The 19,595-nt window shown below is 48.6% G+C and overlaps 1 protein-coding gene across 1 annotated transcript; it reads left to right on the forward strand.

The window, feature by feature from the left end:
* Positions 1-6,678: 6,678 nt before the first annotated feature.
* On the forward strand, positions 6,679-13,262 carry GATA1 (GATA binding protein 1). The gene is made up of 6 exons (XM_005887669.2): positions 6,679-6,751; positions 10,384-10,622; positions 11,111-11,488; positions 11,592-11,737; positions 12,264-12,389; positions 12,819-13,262. Exons 2-6 carry the CDS (start codon positions 10,403-10,405, stop codon positions 13,188-13,190), a joined length of 1,242 nt encoding a protein of 413 aa, XP_005887731.1. The 5' UTR covers positions 6,679-6,751; positions 10,384-10,402; the 3' UTR covers positions 13,191-13,262.
* Positions 13,263-19,595: the final 6,333 nt, after the last annotated feature.

Raw genomic sequence — 19,595 nt, forward strand, 5'->3', positions numbered from 1 at the left:
TAAAGGGCATCTACAAAAAATCTACAGCTAACATCATATTTAATGGTAAAAGACTGAATACTTTTACCTGAAGATGAAGAACAAAACAAGGATATCCCCTCTCAGCACTTCAATATTGTACTGAAGGTTCTAGTCGGGGTAATTAGGCAAGAAAAAGAAAAAAGACATCCATATTGGAAAGAAAGAATTATACAATCTCTATTTGCAGATAACATAATCTTGTACACAGAAAATCTTAAGCAATCCACAACAAAGCCACTACAACAAAGCTCTGCAAGGTTGTAAGACACAAGATCATAGAAAACTTGATTGTATTTCTACACACTAGCAAGGAAAAACCCACAAGTGAAATTAAGAAAACAATTTCATTTACAGCAGCATCAGAAAAATAAAATACTTAGTAATAAACTTAACAAAAGATGGGCAAGATTTATACATTGAAAACTATAAAACATTGTTGAAAGATATTAAGAATACCTAAATAAAAATACATCACATGTTTATGAATTACCAACTTCATAGCATTAAGATAGCAATACTCCCCAAATTGATCTACAAATTTAGTGCAATTACTATCAGACTCCCAGCTTACTTCTTTGCAGAAATTGACAGGCTGACCCTAAAATTCAAGTGGAAATGTTGGGGATCCAGAATAGCTACAAAACTATTGAAAAAGAAACACAGAGTTGGAATACTTGCACGTCCCAATTTAAAACTTACTACATAATATGGCAATCAAGACTGTGTGGTATTTCCATAAAGATAAATATACAGATCAATGGAATAGAATTGAGAGTCCAGAAATAAATTTATGCACCATGGGCAATTGATTTTATCAAGTGTGCCAAGACATTTCAATGGGGGAAGGAATAGTCTTTTCAACAAATGGTGCTGGGACAGCTGGATATACACATGGAAAGAATTAAACTGGACCTCTACTTTGCATTAAAGTAATTCAAAATGGATCAAAGACTTAAATATTAAGCACTAAAACTATAAAACTTTTAGAAGAAAACCTAGGCATAAATCTTCACAACCTTGGATTAGGCAACGATTTCCTAGATATGACACCTAAAGCATAGCAACCAAAGAAAAAAATAAATAAACTGGACTTGCTCAAAGCTAAAAACTTTTGGGAATTCCCTGGTTACCCAGTGGTTAGGACTCCGTGTGCTCACTGCCAAGGTCCTGGGTTCAACCTCTGGTCAGAGAACCAAGATTCCACAAGCTGCATGATGCATCCAAGAAAAAAAAGGCTAAAAGCTTTTGTGCTTCAAAGGACACTCTCAAGAAAGTGAAAAGATAACTGACAAATAAGAGAAAAATATGTGCAATCACATATCTGATAAGGGTCTAGCATACAGAACAAAGAATTCTTAATACTCAAAAATAAAAAGACAATCCAATTAAAATGGGCAAAGGATTTGAACAGACATTTCTATAAAGAATATATACAAATGGCCAACCGGAAATTCCCTGGTGGTCCAGTGGTTAGAATTCAGTGCTTTCACTGCTGAGGCCTGGGTTCAATCCCTGGTCAGTGAACTAAGATACTGCAGGCTTCATGGTATGGTTAAAAAAAAAAAGGCCAACAAACACATGAAAAGATGCTCAATATCATTAGCCATCAGGGAAATACAAGTCAAAAGCACAATGAGATAACATATCTCATTTACTAGGATCAGAAATGAGCACAGTAACTGGAGAGGATGTATAACCTTCATATAGTTACTCTGTAGAATACCTTTGAGGTTCCTCAAAAAGCTGAAAAAAGAATTACCACAGGACCTTGCAATTCCATTCCTAGATATACACCCAAGAGAACTGAAAATATATATACACATAAAAATTTTCACATGAATGTTCATAGTAGCATTATTCACGACAGCCAAAACTGTTTACTGATAGGATGAATGGATAGCAGAATGAAGTTTTCATGTGATAGAAAATTATTCAGCCTTAAAAAGGAATGAAGTACCGATCCATGCTACAACATGTTGCTGCTGCCGCTAAGTCACTTCAGTCGTGTCTGACTCTGTACGACCCCATAGATGGCAGCCCACCAGGCTCCTCTGCCCACAGGATTCTCCAAGCAAGAGTACTGGAGTGGGTTGCCATTGCTTTCTCCGCTACCTTGAAAACTTTATGTGAAGTAAAAGAAGCCAGTCACAAAAGCTCATATGTTGTATGATTCCACTTATATGAAATGCCCATAACAGGCAAATCCATAGAGATATAAAGTAGATTAGTGGTTGCCAGGGGCTGTGGGGAGGGGTAAATGGAAAGGGAAATGGCTACTAATGGGCACAGGGTTTCTTTATGGGATGATGAAAATGTTCTGGAATCAGAAGGTGCTAACAGTTGTACAACCTTGTGAATTAACTTACCACTGAAATGTATACTTTAAAGGGTTAATTTTGTGGTATGCAAATTACATCTCAATAAAAAAAAAGAATGAGCTACACAATAACTTGGATGAATCTCACAGATATTATGCTGAGCAAAATAAGTACATACTATACGATTTCATTTATATGAAGGTCAAAAACAGGCCAAAACCCCCAAGTATCATTTGTTGTTTATGGATACATACATATGCAGTAATGTAATGTAAAACATCAAAACATTCATGAAAAAGATAAACACCAAATTCAAGGTAGTGGAAGGAGAGGGGGAGATGAAATTAAATTGGTGCAAGGGTGTCAACTGTATCTGTAATATATTTCTTTTAAAAAGGATCTGAAGTAAATAGGACAAAATATTAACATTTGACAAATGTGAGTGCTTATTATAGTATCTTTTATACTTTTCTCTTAAAAAACAAAATAGTGTGGTTTTAAGGCAAACATCTGATTCCTTAGTCGACTTTGGTTGATGCTTCTCCAGGTGCTACTGACACGGAGGGGAGCCAAGCTCGTCCCAGCCCTAGTAGACTCCACAGTCTGGAAGAGACAAGAATAGTCCAAATGCCATGGGCTTGGACCAAGCTCTGGAGCCCCAGAAGATGCCAGGAGGGAGGGAACCAGTCAGGGAAGGCTTCTGGGAAGAGAGGGGAAGAGAGAGGAAGAGAGGCCGTTGGGGCTGAGTCTCAAATGGAGGCCCGAGGGAAAGGATGCTTGGCCCAGACACCCACCCCTGCCCCCACCCCCGCCCTCATTGGGCTCCCCCAAAGCCTGGCCTGGCCCTGGCGATTCCCTTATCTGCCCACTCCCAGCTGCCTCCCTGCTGGCTGAACTGTCACCACAGACTTCTGGGCCTGTGCCCCCTCCACAGGGATGGGGGAGGGAATGGGGTGAGGCCTGGCCTCAGAGCCTCAGGGTTTTGGTTCTTGATGGAGGCAGAGCCCTGAGGCCCCCACTCCCATGCTTTACTTCCGTTCTCAACCCTTTCTCCACTCCAGTTATGAAGAAATGGGCTGTGAGTCCAGCAGCCAAACCCTTGTCTGAGACATGCCTCTGAAGAGGGCAGACTTCCTCACCTTACCCCAACACTGCACCTGCTATTTCTAGTAACAGTGAGGAGAGTTACTACTACAGAGCTTACCATTTATAATGTGCAGGCAGGCCCTGTGTTGAGTGGACTCTCAACAACATTTGAGGTGGTTTCTATGATTATACCCATTTTCCAAGCAAAGAAACTGAGGCTCAGAGGTTGGCCTGTCCAGGAATCGGCAGCAAATTAGTCAGAGCTGAGACAAGAAAGAACCCAAAGCCTTGGATGAACATTTTCATTTCTCTGCACCTATTCCCAGTCCAGAAGATGGGGGCAATTATATGCACTTACACCACAAGGATTGGTGAGAGCAGGATAAATATGATGCATGGAGAGCATTGAGCACAGTGCCTGGGGTGGCTTGGCAAATAATGCTACTGTGGTTATTATATTAGTGCTAGGAAAAATATTAGTATCAGAATTAGTATTATTATTAGCCACCGGAGTCACTGATAGAATTAAAATAAATAATAATTATTAGTTCTAGAATTCATATGAATATTAATAAAGTACTCATATAGATTAGAATTAACATTATTATTTATGTTATGTTATGTTAGTCGCTCAGTCGTGTCCAATTCTTTGCGACCCCATGGACTGTAGCCTAGTAGGCTCCCCTGTCCATGGACTTCTTCAGGCAAGAATACTGAAGTGGGTTGCCACTTCCTTGTCCAGGGGATCTGCCCAACCCAGGGATCGAACTTGGGTCTCCTGCATTGCAGGCAGATTCTTTACCATTTGAGCCACCAGGAAGCCCATTACTATTAATGCTTACTGCTAATAATAAGCATTATTAGTATTACTGTTAAAATTAGCATTAGTGCTAGTATCAATATTAGAATGTTAGTAATTAGAATTAGTACTGGTATTGATATCAGCATATTACTAGCATTAGTACTAGAATTAGAAGTAGTGCTGATAAAATAGGGCCAAATACCATCCTTCACACACAGTAGGCACTCAATGAATAAATAAGAATCTTCCCTGGTGGCTCAGATGGTAAAGCGTCTGCCTGCAATGCAGGAGATGCAGGTTCGATTCCTGGGTCAGGAAGATACCCTGGAGAAGGAAATGCCAATCCACTCCAGCACTCTTGCCTGGAAAATCCCATGGACTGAGGAGCCTGATAGGCTATAGTCCATGGGGTTGCAAAGAGTCGGACACGACTGAGCGACTTCACTTTAACATTTATTGAGATTTCAGAATCAAATGAGTTGAAATCACTTAATGGATAAAGTCTCATTGAGTCACTCTAATCACCCTGTGGAGTGGCCACTAGTACCCCATCTTTTCAGATGAGGAACTGAAGTCTAGAGGCGACAGTAACTGCCCAAGGCCACATGCCAGTCAGTGGCCCATAAATGAGGGTGGGCCAGCTCCAGAGTGGATGTCCTGAAATCATCACTTGAGTGATAGTGGTCTTTGTCCTCTCTGATACTGACAAGGGCTTGGCACAGACGGGCACAGAGCAGGAGCTCAATAAATAGCCTCCTTTCCTCCTCAAATCTTCCATTTTGCATATGAGGACAGTGAGGCCCAGACAGGTAAGATGAGGATGATAAAATCCCTCTGGGGTAGGCCAGTGACTGAGCAGAGCCTACTCATCCTTGCCCTCTGCCCTTGGTGTGTCTCGGTTACCTCATCCATAGAATGGGTGGACCAGGGAACTCCCTGGCCCGTGGAGTCCCAGGGCCATGGCTGGTTAGTCTTAACCCCTCCCCTATAGGGACCCAAGTTGGACAACTTTGTTTACAAGTTTATTCAGTGATTTTACATGGGGCACTCAGAATAGGACACTGGTCTGTGTCAGCAACAAGACAGTAGTTGTTGTCACCGTTGTTACTATCTGGGGAAAGGAGAACAGGACAAGAAGGTGGCACAGGGGCCCAGTGGCTCTCTGGAGGTCCCTCTCAGGCCACAGGCCACATGGGTTCACATCAGTCCACACCCCCTCCCCTCCCACCCACCCTGGCACCACCTACCCAGGGCATATGCCAGGCTGCTACCTGGGGTCTCATGACTTCCTCTCAAACTCTCTGTCGCTGAATCTGTGTCTCTGTCCTCCCCTTCTCTGTATCATCTTTGTCTCCCTTCTCAGCTTCTCCACCTGTGTCCTCGGCCTCTGTCGCTTTCAGGTTTTATCTTGCACCTTCTGTCCGTCTCTGCCTGTCTCCCTTTCTCTTAGCCTCTGTCTGCCCTTCACTGTCTCTGGCCCTCTCTGTGCATCCCTCACCCTCTGTCTCTCCTTCCTTTCTGTGCCCTCTCTGTCTCCTTCCAGCTCTACGTCTCTTTCTGTCTCTTTCTCTATTTATCTGCATCTCGTCATTCCCATCTCTCTACCTCTCTCCCTTCTCTATCCCTCCCTCCTTCCTTTCCCCCACCTTATCCTACTCAAGGACCTGCAGAGGAACCAACCCCTAGTCCCACCTGTTTCCCGCCTCCAAAGCCGCATGGCGGGCAAGAAGTTGAGGCCACCGTCCCTGGGTGCCCCCCCCAGCTCTGCGCCCCCCCAGCCCAAGACAGCCTGTTACCACCGCGGAGCCAACAGCCACGCTGGCCTCCATCTGATAAGACTTATCTGCTGCCCCAGGGCAGGCCAGAGCTGGCGTAAGCCCCAGCGGGGCGCTGAGTGAATGTGCCTCTGCTTCCCGCCAGTCTTGGCCTGGTCCCCGGGGTGGGCCTGGGTCCTGAAGATGTCCCACCAACATCTTGATTCAAATTCCCACCAAACCTCTTTGAGCCTCATTCTTGTCACCTGCAAAATGGGTACAGTCACAGCCCTTCTCTCCCTTTGGCCAGGAAGACACATACATAAGGGGCCAGCCCTCACCTGGCTAAGCACACAGTAGGGGCTTTACGTTTGTAAAACTCACTGAAAAGCCCAGCTGGGTCATAACACCATATCTGCTATTTTCATTTTATATTGCTTTCAGCCCATTTTTGTTTGACTGGACACTGAAGCCCACAGAAGCCCAAGTCAAACAGGGTCCAAGAATCTACAGGGTGGGCAGGTGGGGTGGAAGAAGGCCCCACTGCCCAAGAGGTGCCCCACCAGTAGGGGGCCGGCCCCCTCCCCTGGCCTGCCCCACCCACTGGGGCATCAGCCACTCCCTGGAGAGGAGGGAGGAGGGAGAGGGGAGGGAGGGAGGGAAGGAGGAAGGGAGCCTCAAAGGCCAAGGCCAGCCAGGACACCCCCCGGGATCACATTGAGCTCGTCACATCCCCAAAGCAGCTGAACCCTCCGCACCAACCAGCCCAGGTCAGTCTCAGCCCCCTAAGAGCCCCCCAGCAAGGCAGACCCTGGGCCTGCTGCCCCTTACTTCAAGGCTACTCCCCAAGCCTGCTCTAGGCTCCCCAACCCACCACTGGTCCCCAAAGTGTCTACCACCCTGAATCCCCTGACAGCTCTTCCAGACCACCTCTATCTTTCTAACCCCCATCTGTACCCCAAATCTGCCCCCTAAACCCAATTCTCTCTGCCCTGACTCCCATCCACTGCTTCCAAGATATTTATGCTCTCCTGCTCCCTTAACTCTGCCCACCATACTCCCATCTCTGACCCGAAATATGCTTTCATCCCACCAAATCCTAACCTCTGCCCCAAATATGACTTTCACTAACCCAAACTTGTCCCTGAATTCACCACAAAGGCTCACTTTTGTGCCCCCCACCACACACACCTATTTCTGCTCTGAAGCCCCTGCCTACTCCACAACACCCCTGTCTCTGCCCCCAATTCTCTCTCTAACCTCCCAAACCTGTCTCTGGATTGCCAAACCCTAGCTCCATGCTCTTGACCCATCGCTGCCTCTCAAATCCCATACTTGTTCCCTGTAACTTCTCTCTGATGCCCTAAAACCATTTCTCTCTCTCAACTCCTTGCCTATGCTCAAAAATGTCTTCATCATTCCAAACACCAAGTCCACCCCTTCAATCTGTTCTGTCACATGAATCCTCCTGTCTGCCTTCTCTAAACCCCATCTTAGCTTCCCAATATTTCTCTGTCCCTCTAGGTGCCCTCTCTGGCCCCCAATCTTTATTCACTCCAATTGTATCTCTATTCTCAAACTCTTCCTGTGCTCCCATAAGCCATCTCTAGTCATCAGACACACCTCTGCCTGCCTATCATAACTCCATCTCTGCTCCAGCAAAACCGTTGGACCCTCACACTTTTCCATGACTCTCAGAATCCACCCCGAGCCCTAAACTATAGCTCCAACTTCTCAACTTTCTCTCTCTCTCTCAAACTTTGCTTCTGATCCCCAACCCTGTTTCTGCCTTCCCAACTTATTTCTGATCCCAAAATGTGACTTTTCAAGCAAACCTTTCACTGCTTCTTAAACTCGCATTTGTTTACCCCAAACTCCACAGTTGTTCCCCAAACCCCTGACTCCTTAACCCCATATCTAATCCTCAAACTCCATCTCAGACTCTCCCAAGATTCATCTGCCCCCAGATCCCATCTGTACTCCCTTCAGTCCCAAGGGACCCTCCCTTGAGGGCTGGGGTGGGGATGTTACCTGGGGTGAGGGGCTGGACTGAGGGAAAGCTGAGGGCCAGCCAGCTGCCTGCCACCCGTTGGGGCAGCACTTACTCTAGTGGGGCAGCTGATAAGGAGTTTTCATATCCCCCAGCCTCGAGATAAACTTTATCTCTGTCCAGAGAGTGATAACTGGGAGTTGGGCCCCCTGCCACAGAGGGGTGGACAGTCTTGGACCTGCCAAGGTACAAGGTGTAGGGACGGGGCAGTGGGGTTGGAAGGAGACTGGGGGGGTGCTTGTGAGGACAGAATGAGGGGATAAAAGAACAGTGGTTAACAGAGACAAAAAGAGTAAGAAACAAATCGAGACAGAGAAAAAGGAGGAAAAAAAAAACAAAGAGAGATGGAGAGGGAGAAAAGGAGCAAAATACAGAGACATGAAGAGAAAGAAGAAAAAGAGAGACTCAAAGGAAGAGTAAGAGAGACGGAGAGACAGGAAAGAGGGAGAGACTCAGGAGCAGAAAAGGAGAGTAAGACAGAAATGCAGAGAGACTCACAGATAGAATCATGGCGAGACAGACAGGAAAGAGATGGAGTTGGAGATGAGGAGGCAAGACACTGTCCCCAGAGAAGACAGAATGTGCCCCAGGGCCTAGAGAAGGTTGATGGTGGGTACACTGACAGGCCCGTCTCTTTCCCAGCACAACCCCAACCCAGGGCCTAGCTGTGAGCCTGTCTACGTAGGCAATACAATGGGTCGCTTAGGCAGGGGAAGGTGGTCTTCTTTATCTCTGTCACTTCACCCTACAGACAGGGAGACCAAGGCCTTCAGATTCACAGGGCAAGTCAAGTAAGGGGGTAGGTTTCCTGACTCCTCAACTGGGGTTGTGTGCAGAAGGGTATGATCAGGGGTGTGGGAACACTGAGAAAGACATTAGGCCAGAGGACCCAGAGAGAAACACGAAGGAAGAGACAAACAAGCAGAAAGTGACAGAGCGGGAGAGATATACAGACATTCAAAGAGATGAGTGGAGAGGGAAAAAGAGAAACAGAAAAATATAGAGAGAGCAAAGAAAGATAAAAGAGAGATAAAGATGGAAAGAGAATCAGAGACATGGGAAGACAGACAAGGGAAGGAGGAAAAACAGACATTTATAAAAGCACAGAGAGAGCATAGAAAATGGGAGGGAAATACAGAGAGCCAGACTTGACAAGAAGCAGGGTAGGGGAAAAGAGACACAAGAAGACAAGAGATACGCACAGAGAAGAATAGAAGCAAAGGGGCAAGGACCCCTGTCACCACCTTCTATCCAGCAGACGGGGAAACTAAGGCCTGAGGATGGTGGGGACTGAAGGAGCTGGAAAGCAGAACTATGGCAGACCTCTCCAGAGGGCACGGTACAGGCTGAGGGAACACCTCCCACCTGTCCCCCTCCTCAGAGGAAGCCACAGGCCTTGGGGTGATTTCAAAAGTTGGGCGGGGATGGCAGAGATAAGCAGTGGGGGTACTGACCCCCCCATGAAACAGGGAGGAACTGAGGGGGCCCTCTGTCTGCACACCCAACGGAGGTGGAGGAGGGGAGAGTCAAGCCGGAAACCATGGGGTTTCTGAGAAAGTCAGAAGGCAAGATGCAACAGATAGGGATGAAGTTGGGGAGACAGGAGGCTGAACCCCAAGGTCTGGGGAATGACCAAGGAGTTCAAGGGACTCTGGTTCTGCAGCTCAGCCCACCCCACCTACAAACTCCTAGGAGGGTGAGGGGGTGGAGGTAGAGGGAGAAGAGAAAGTGGAGGAGGAGGAGAGGAGAAAATGAGAAGGAGAAAGAGATGAGCAGAAAGGGGGGCAAAGGAGAATGATGAAGACAAAAGAAGGGAGGGGAGGACAAAGGAGGAGAAGGAAAGAGGAGTGAAGCAGTTGTTGAATGGGGAAGGGGGGAAAGCTAAGAAAAGGGGAGGGAGAGGAGGAAGAGACAGAAGGAGAAAAGAGATAGGGGACCAGGGAGAAAAGACAGACAGGGAGAGGAAGAGGAAGAAGGGAAAAAGAGAGCAGGGAGGAAGGAAGGCGGAGGAAGAGTAGAAAGTGAAGGAAGAGGGGGAGAGGAAGAGAAAGAAGAGATGGGGAGAGAAAATGAAGAGGAGACAAAACAGAAGAGGAGTAAAAGGGGGGTGTGGAGGAGAGAAAAGGAGGAGAGGAAAGATAAGAGGAAGAAGGGAAAAGGGGCAGGATAGGGAGTAAGAGAACTGAATGGAAGATAAGGGAAGATGAGGGTGGACAGAGGAGGCAAGAGGAGGGTACTAGGGAGGTGGAAAAGCGGGGTAAGAGGATTGAGGGAATGGAGTGGGAGGAGGGAGAAGGGAGGAAGAGAGGGGAGGGGGGGTTCTGTGTCTGAGGACCCCTCCTGTCCTCACAGGTCAAACCCCAGAGGCCCCATGGAGTTCCCTGGCCTCGGGGCCTTGGGGACCTCTGAGCCCCTACCCCAGTTTATGGACCCTGCCTTGGTATCTTCACCACCAGAATCGGGGGTCTTCTTTCCCCCCGGGTCTGAGGGCTTGGATACAGCAGCCTCCTCCACTGCAGCCAGCACCGCCACGGCTGCAGCTGCCGCACTGGCCTACTACAGGGATGCGGAGGCCTACAGACACTCCCCAGGTAACTTCTTTGGGTGGCTATCTTGGCACTGGCTCTGTGCTGTCAAGGTTGCCATGGAGACCCAGAATCCTTCAAAGAGTCAATTCTGGAAAATGGGATAAGGCTTCACATCTCTGTGCTGACTCCTAGTCAAGTCCAGAACTGGGAATGCCATTGCTCCCCAACCTGTCCTCTTGGGGTAGCCATACTGGGAAGCAATGATGGAAGTAGACAGTGGCTGGAGTTGCCAGGTAATATATGGGGCTCCAAATCCCAACAAGTCATCCTCAAAGCTCATTTGGAAATGTTGGAGGTCAGGGGACAGAGCAACCACTAGGGCTCAGAACACTGGAGTCACTCAAATGCCAGCAGTTCTTCTGGTCACCAGTTCAAAGCACGGAAACTTGGTCACCATACTGGGGCTCTTGGGCATCATTAGACCCTGAAAGTAAGATGAATTTAGACTGATTGTTTCTCTTCTTTCCTCTTTCTTTACCATACCCCCATAGTCTTTCAGGTGTACCCACTGATCAACTGTATGGAGGGGATCCCCGGGGGCTCACCATATGCTAGCTGGGCCTATGGCAAGACCGGGCTCTACCCTGCCTCAACTGTGTGCCCCACCCGTGAGGACTCCTCTCCCCAGGCCTCAGAAGATCTGGATGGGAAAGGGGGAAGCAGCTTCCTGGAGACCTTAAAGACGGAGCGGATGAGTCCAGACCTCTTGACACTGGGGACTGCACCACCTTCATCAATTCCAGTCCCTAGCAGTGCCTACGGGGGTCCTGACTTTTCTAGTACCTACTTTTCTCCCACTGGGAGCCCCCTCAATCCAGCACCTTATTCCTCCCCAAAGCTTCGTGGAACTCTGCCCCTAACCCCCTGCGGTGAGGTTCTCAAAAAGGGACTGGGAGGTTGAGGTTGGTGGGGGTGACCAAGGGAGAGCTGGTCTGAGACTAACTCCTTCTTCCCCTCTGTCTACTCCACCAGAGGCCAGAGAATGCGTGAACTGTGGAGCAACGGCGACACCATTGTGGCGGCGGGACAGGACAGGCCACTACCTGTGCAATGCCTGTGGCCTCTATCACAAGATGAATGGGCAGAACAGGCCCCTCATCCGGCCCAAGAAGCGCCTGGTAACACCAAGCCCTCCCATCCCTGCTGTTCTCAACCTTCACAGAAATCCCAGTCCTGATGATCTATAAGAACCCACACGTTCCGCTCCTTCCCCATCCACCCAGGAAACCAGCTGTGTACAGTATCTCTTATCCTTGACCAAACAACATAGGTGCCAGCAGGAATTCTATTCTCTCCCTGCACTTTTCTTCCTTTGTGTCACACTGGGATCACCTTGGGGCACTTTGAAGCACTAGGGATTGATTGAGACCCTCCTCAGATGTGTTGGTTGAACTGGCTGGAATGTGGGGGAATCATGATTACTTCTAATTCCCATAATGATTTCAGTGGATGGCCAAAGTTACATGCAAATTGTGTAGTGCCCTATAAAACACCCCAAATGCCTATCCTGGCAGGGAGGCCCTGTCCTCACCCACACAGAAACCCTAGCCCTCGTCCTGAAGCAAACCCTGCCCTCAACCTGACCCTCACCTCTTTGGTCCTCCACCCAGCAGCGTGTCCATACTTACTTGCTCTCTCCCCTAGATTGTCAGCAAAAGGGCAGGGACCCAGTGTACCAACTGCCAGACAACCACCACGACACTGTGGCGGAGAAACGCCAGCGGGGACCCTGTGTGCAACGCCTGCGGCCTCTACTACAAACTACACCAGGTGACCCGGGGCTCGTGGAGCCTCCCTCCTCTCCTTCCTCCCATTTCCCTTCCTTCCCCTCCACCCTTCCCCCTTCCTTTATCCACTAGCTATTTTCTTCCTTCCTTCTCCTTCACCCTTCCTCCACCCCCCCATTCCCTCTCACCCCTCCACCCTCTCTCCTGATTCCCACCTGTCACCTCCTCCCTAGGCCATCAGCTAATTTCCACTCCCCTGCCCTGCCCTAGACCAGGGGCAGCTCCCATCAACCTGAGAGGCTTTCCCAAACGCACAGCCTGAAAACTTCAGGATTCTTGTCATATCAGGGGCACATTCCCTAATCCTTGAATAAGTTCTCTATTCTTAAAAGTGGCGTGAATTGGTCATCCCTGGAGGAGTCATAGAGCAAGATGTGGAGCTGGGAAACAGCCATGGCCTCCCTCTTGGCAGGTGAACCGACCACTGACCATGAGGAAGGATGGTATCCAGACTCGAAACCGCAAGGCATCTGGGAAAGGGAAAAAGAAACGGGGATCCAGCCTAGGAGCTACAGGAGCAGCAGAAGGACCATCTGGCGGCTTCATGGTGGTGGCTGGGGGCAGCAGTAGCGGGAATTGCGGGGAGGTGACCTCAGGCTTGACATTGGGCCCACCTGGTACTGCCCATGTCTACCAAGGCCTGGGGCCCGTAGTGCTGTCAGGGCCTGTTAGCCATATCATGCCATTTCCAGGACCCCTGTTGGGCTCACCCACAGGCTCCTTCCCCACAGGCCCTGTGCCTCCCACCACCACCACCACTGTGGTGGCCCCACTCAGCTCATGAGGGTACCGAGCACGGCCTCAGGGCAGGGTCTGGTGTTCCCTCCCCATTTCTAGCCAGCAGTGTGTCCCACCCAACCTCCTGGGACCCAGAAAAACCTTGGGCTGGACCTTCAAAGCTTCCGTAAAATAAAACCACCAGAGTCCTGAAAATGGAGGTGTGAGTCTATGTGGGACTGGGGTGTGTGTATGTATCTGTGTCCATGATTATTTCATGACACTGTGAGCTGCCATGTGTGACCATGGGAGATAGCACATGGGGTTTCACAATTGTAATGGTACATGTGAAACCAAGTGTGACAGCGTCCAGGTGGAATGAGATAGCATGTGCACTGACACATCATGGTGGGAGCCAGTGTGCAACAGGCAATAGGGATGAGGCTGTGTGACATGACGTGCGTGACTCCAGGTTCCCCTGAAAGGCTGGGCAGGGGTGAATGTGTGAAGTATGTGGAAGTGTGTCAGCGGCAGCATGTGCTGAGTAAATGTGTGGGGTTGTGCACCAGTGGGGTGATCTTTGAGACAGCACGACGGCACGTGCACTGGGCACAGAAGTGGATCCAGACACATTTTGGAACATTGAACAAGAACTGTTATATGATGGTGTGTGAGGCACAGCAGTGGGACCGTGAGGGTCTGAGTCTTAGAATGTCTTTAAGGGTCTGGTGACAACAGTATTTCTGTGCAAGTCTGTATGTGTGTGAGCATATCATGTGGTGTGGCCCATGTCCCAGTGTCTCCGAGTGGTTGACAATGTTTGTTAGTTGTTCAGCTGTGTCTGACTCTTTGCGGCCCCATGGACTGTAGCCCGCCAGGCTCCTCTGTCCATGGAATTCTCCAGGAAAGAATACTGGAGTGGGTTGCCATTTCTTTCTCCAGGGGATCTTCCCAACCCAGGGGTTGAACCCGGCTGTCCTGCATTGCAGGCAGATTCTTTACCGTCTGAGCCACCAGTTTCAGTTGGTGTAAGCTAGGAACCCTATTCTAAGGGACATCAGACATCTGAGGACAGGAAAGGGAGGAAGGGGGGGGAATAGTAGCCATCAAGTAGGTCAAAAGGCCAGTGGAGGACTGTGAGGCTGTCTATGGGCCTTTCTGTCACTTATCTCTTACCTCTCTCAACCCAGATAGGCCTGCAGCCCTGTGGGAAATGGTAGAGAATGAGCGGGGGAGATTAGGAAGACAAAGTGCCCTCTGGGAGTGATATTTAGACCCTGAAGGTCGGGGAGCTCCCCACAGTACTAGCTCCCGCCCCAACACACCTACCTACTCAACAGGGTGAACTGCTTCCCCGAACGTGGAACCTGTACTTCCATTTAACAAACCCTTACACAGGAGCAGTCAGGTGACATCCTAAACCAGACAGGTTAAGTGGCTCGCCACAGCTGGCCGAGGCTTTCCAGCAGCTCTTAACAGCAAGCAGCACCTTTAACTGAGTGCTCACTGTGGGTCAGCAACAGCTGAGAGACTTCAGCTGCCTTAGTTCATGAACACCTGAAAAAAAAAAAAACCTGAGGAAACTGTATTCATGCTCATTTGACTAATGAAAAGCTAGGGTCAGAACTCGCCCTGACCACACTGAGTTTAAGGAGTGGATTTTAGATGGGTGACCCCTCACCATAGTGAGTCTTCAGTTCAGTTCACTCACTCAGTCATGTCCGACTCTGCCACCCCATGAATCGCAGCACGCCAGGCCTCCCTGTCCATCACCAACTCCCAGAGTTCACTCAAACTCATGTCCATCGAGTCGGTGATGCCATCCAGCCATCTCATCCTCTGTCGTTCCCCTTCTCCTCCTGCCCCCCAATCCCTCCCAGCATCAGAGTCTTTTCCAATGAGTCAACTCTTCGCATGAGGTGGCCAAAGTACTGGAGTTTCAGCTTCAGCATCAGTCCTTTCAAAGAACACCCAGGACTGATCTCTTTTAGAATGAACTGGTTGGACCTCCTTGCAGTCCAAGGGACTCTCAAGAGTCTTCTCCAACACCACAGTTCAAAAGCATCAATTCTTCGGCGCTTAGCTTTCTTCACAGTCCAACTCTCACATCCATACATGACTACTGGAAAAACCATAGCCTTGACTACATGGACCTTTGTTGGCAAAGTAATGTCTCTGCTTTTGAATATGCTATCTAGGTTGGTCATAACTTTCCTTCCAAGAAGTAAGCGTCTTTTAATTTCATGGCTGCAATCACCATCTGCAGTGATTTTGGAGCCCAAAAACCTCACACTTAATTGGTCTGGTTCTCTGTACAGCTTCTCCCCTGGAGCCCCAAGGTGAGGACTGTGGGCCCACATATCTTGAACACAGCAGGGGTGAGTAGCTGTTCTGAACAGAGCAGCATCCCTTCAGAGCAGTCACCACACTAGCCCATGTGAGAATCATGGTGGTCCACACACTCCTTACAGGAACTGTCCACAAGGGCCCTGGCCCTGTAAAAGCCTGGTTGTCCCCACAGGACCCCAGCCCTCTCAGCCTAGAGGAGGCCTAGTCTTCATCTTGAACAGAAACCCCTCTCAGAACCTGTGTGGAAATGTGCCTGGCCCCACATTGCTCAGGAATCTGGGTCTACACCTGGTATAAGAATGGCTGCCCAAGCCCAGTACAGAAACCTAGTTCTGGGACTCTAAGGGAATCCCTTTTTCTAATTATCAACAGGAAAACCAGCCTGACTCTGGACAGGAACACGAGCCCTCACCTTGCACTGGAGGAACCCCTGGCCTCCCATGGCACAAGAACCTCTGCCTTACTCCTGCTGGCAATCTGGAACTCCCACTGAAAGAAAGTCCCTGTACCACCCCTAACAGAAATGCCTGTCCTGACCCTCTTCCCAAGCCTCACTCTCTTTATAGGAATCCTATCTTGCCCTTGGACAGGACACCTCTGTCCTCACAATGTACTGGAGCCCTGCCCTTCAGGTAGCATTTTCAAAATACCTCACTCACTAGAAAATCTAGTGAGTTCAGAAAATCCAGACTGAGTTTAGAAGCCCTTGCCTCCATGATGGACAACAACTCCTGACGTCACTCTGCACAACAAGCCTGATTTCACAACCCACCACGCAGAGCATGCAGGAACTCATGCTCTAACTCTCAACAAGAACTTCATTCTTGAGCTTACACAGGAAGCCCTGCGTTAGGGACACCTGTCCTAACCCTCAACTTTAAGCCCATATCTCATCCTATGCAGCCACCTATGGTCTCACTTGGCACAGGATCCCCCTCCCAGACACTGTACAGGGCTTCCCCTCCTCACCCCATGTTTGCACCAGGGCCACGACTCTCTTACAGGAGGCCTTGACTATAACTGTCCTGGAACTTCTAACCAGACTTTAAGCAGAAAACCTTTATCCTGACTCTCCACAGAAATCCTTAACTTGACTCATTTATAGGAAACTCTGACCTGATCCTTTACAGGAACTCCTAACCTTCCCCCATGGAAACACCCCCGTGACCCTGCACAGGAAGCCCTGTGACACTCTACAACAGCCCCTTCCCCGGCCTTGTCCCAGAAGCCCCACTTTTGCCCTTTACAGGAGCCACTGTCCTGACCCAACAGAAGAAACCCTCACCTGAATCTGTGAAGGTGACTATGTCCTACCTCTGCACAGGATCCCTGTCCTAATGCTGTGTGGGACCACCCTGAGTCCTTCAGGAACTTGTGTCCTGAGCTGGTACAGAAAACCCTGCTCTCATACTCAAAGGGAACCTCTGACTTGAGAGACATCCAAGAAATGAACCAGTATAAAAACATCTATCCTGCACAGGAACTTCTGCTCTGACCTTGTTAAACAATCCAGAATCTGAATCACCATGATCACCTGTCCTGAGTCTGTACAAGAACCCTGGCCTCCTGGAGTAGAAAATGGCAAGTCACTCCAGTATTCTTGCCTGCAAAATCCAATGGACAGTGGAGCCTGGTGGGCAACAGTCCACTTGGTCACAAACAGTCGGACAACACTGAAGTGACTTACCATGCACACTGCTACATTTAAAATGGATGACCATCAAGGACGTACTGTAGCACGGAGAATTCTGTTCAGTGTCATATGGCAACTTGGATGGGAGGGGTGTTGGGAGGAGAATGGATACGTGTATATGTATGGGTGAGTCCCTTTGCTGTTCACCTGAAACTATCATAATATTGTCTGTTAATTGGCTATACCCCCAACAAAATGAAAAACAAGCAAGCAAACAAACAAACCCTGGCCTAACCCCTAAAAGAGTCTCGATCTGCGTCTCTGATTCTCCAGGCAAGAACACTGGAGTGGGTTGCCATTTCCTTCTCCAATGCATGAAAGTGAAAAGTGAAAGTGAAGTCACTGAGTCGTGTCTGACTCTTAGCGACCCCATGGACTGCAGCCTACCAGGCTCCTCCATCCATGGGATTTTCCAGGCAAGAGTACTGGAGTGGGGTGCCATTGCCTTCTCCGAGAGAAACCTCTACAGGTGGAGAAACCTCCACCTCCACCCTTGTCCTGATACATTAAAGAGAATTCTTAATAGCAGTGCTGTCCAAAAGAAATACAATTCTAGTCACATGTGTAATTTTAAATTTTCATGCAGCTGCATTAAAAAGAGAGAAAAACAGGTGATGTTAATTTAAATGATAGATTTTATACTTTACCCACTATAATTGAGTACAGTTGACACTTTAACAACAAGGGGGGAGAGGCACTGACACCTCCGAGCAGTGAAAATCATGTATAACTTTATTAGTCAGTCCTCTATATTTGGTTTCTCCACATCAGCAGTTTCACATCTGTAGACTCGCAAAGAGTCACACAAGACTGAGTGACTAAGCACAGATTCGACCAACCTCAGATCATGTAGCAGTAATATGTATTGAAAAAAAAGTTGCATACAAGTGAACCCACAAATTGAAATCCATTTTGTTCAAGGACCAACAGTATTTCATTTCAATATGTAATCGATATGGTGGCTTCCCTGGTGGCCCAGTGGTAAAGAACCCACCTGACAATGCAGGAGACATGGGTTCAATCTCTGATCCAGGACGATCCCACATGCTGCGGAGCAACTGAACCCGAGCACCACAACCATTAAGCCTGTGCTCTAGAGCCCAGGAACCATAACTACTGGGCCCATGCACCCTAGAGCCTGTGCTTTGCAACAAGAGAAGCCACTGCAATGAGAAGCCCAAGCACCACAACTAGAGTTACTCCTGCTCTCCACAATAAGAGGAATGCCCACACAGCAATGAAGACTGAGCACAGTCAGGAATAAATAAAATTATTTTAATCAATTTAAAAGTTACTGCTGGGACTTCCCTGGCGGTCCAGTGGTTAGAACTCCACACTTCCACTATAGGGGGCCTTCCCCCATAGTTTTGTCGGTAAAGTATGTGCCTGCACCGCAGGAAACCCAGGTTCGATCCCTGGGTCAGGATGATCCCCTGGCAAAGGAAATGGTAACCCACTCCAGTATCCTTTCCTGAAATATCCCACGGACAGAGGAGCCTGGTGGGCTGCAGTACATTGGATGGCAAAGAATCGGGCACGACTGAGTGACTAACTCTTTCTCCACATTATGGGTCTCAGGTTTGATCCCTGATCAGGGAATTAATCGGAGAAGGCAATGACGCCCCACTCCAGTACTCTCACCTGGAAAATCCCATGGACGGAGGAGCCTGGAAGGCTGCAGTCCAAGGGGGTCACTGAGGGTCGGACACAACTGAGCGACTTCACTTTCACTTTTCACTTTCATGCATTGGAGAAGGAAATGGCAACCCACTCCAGTGTTCTTGCCTGGAGAATCCCAGGGACAGGGGAGCCTGTGGGCTGCCGTCTATGGGATCACACAGAGTCGGACACGACTAAAGTGACTTAGCAGTAGCAGCAGGGAACTAATATCCCCCATGACACAGCTCACTCCCCCAAAAATATTATTGATATATTTATTTATACCAATTCAAAAACAAAAAAAAACAAAAACTCAGTGTGTATTCTACACTTACAGTACGTCTCAAGTTGGACTAGTCACATTTCATGGGCTCAGTGTGAGGCTAGGAACTACCACATTGGACAGCATAGCCCTGTGGAGTCTATAGAATCCTGTGTGTAGGTTCTGAAATCTGTTCCTTTTCTTCCTAGGCTCACCCACTTTTCCCACCTCCCTTATAATTAGATATGGGCATGTGACAGAGCTCTGACCAATGGAATGTGGGCAGATTGACATACTACACTTTCAGACCTCTTCCATAAAATTCTCTCATAGAATCTTCGACTCTCTCTTTCCCCATCTACTAGCTGAATAGTGAGGACTCCAAGGGCTCAGAGGAGAGCAGAGCTGCAAAATGGAAGTTGCCTCGGTCCATGAATGACCAGTAATAAATATTGGCAATGGATTTTATATGAGTAAGAAATAAACATGCATCTGTGAAGCCTCTGAGA

Source organism: Bos mutus, chromosome X (genome assembly GCF_027580195.1).
Source record: "Bos mutus isolate GX-2022 chromosome X, NWIPB_WYAK_1.1, whole genome shotgun sequence".
Lineage (NCBI taxonomy): Eukaryota > Metazoa > Chordata > Mammalia > Artiodactyla > Bovidae > Bos > Bos mutus.

Bases quoted from the DNA above. Each gene is read 5' to 3' on its own strand.
- GATA1 (XM_005887669.2), top strand. From the start codon at position 10,403: ATGGAGTTCCCTGGCCTCGGGGCCTTGGGGACCTCTGAGCCCCTACCC. The intron at 10,623-11,110 runs GTAACTTCTTTG...ATACCCCCATAG, and splicing joins GGCCTACAGACACTCCCCAG to TCTTTCAGGTGTACCCACTG. The intron at 11,489-11,591 runs GTGAGGTTCTCA...CTACTCCACCAG, and splicing joins TCTGCCCCTAACCCCCTGCG to AGGCCAGAGAATGCGTGAAC.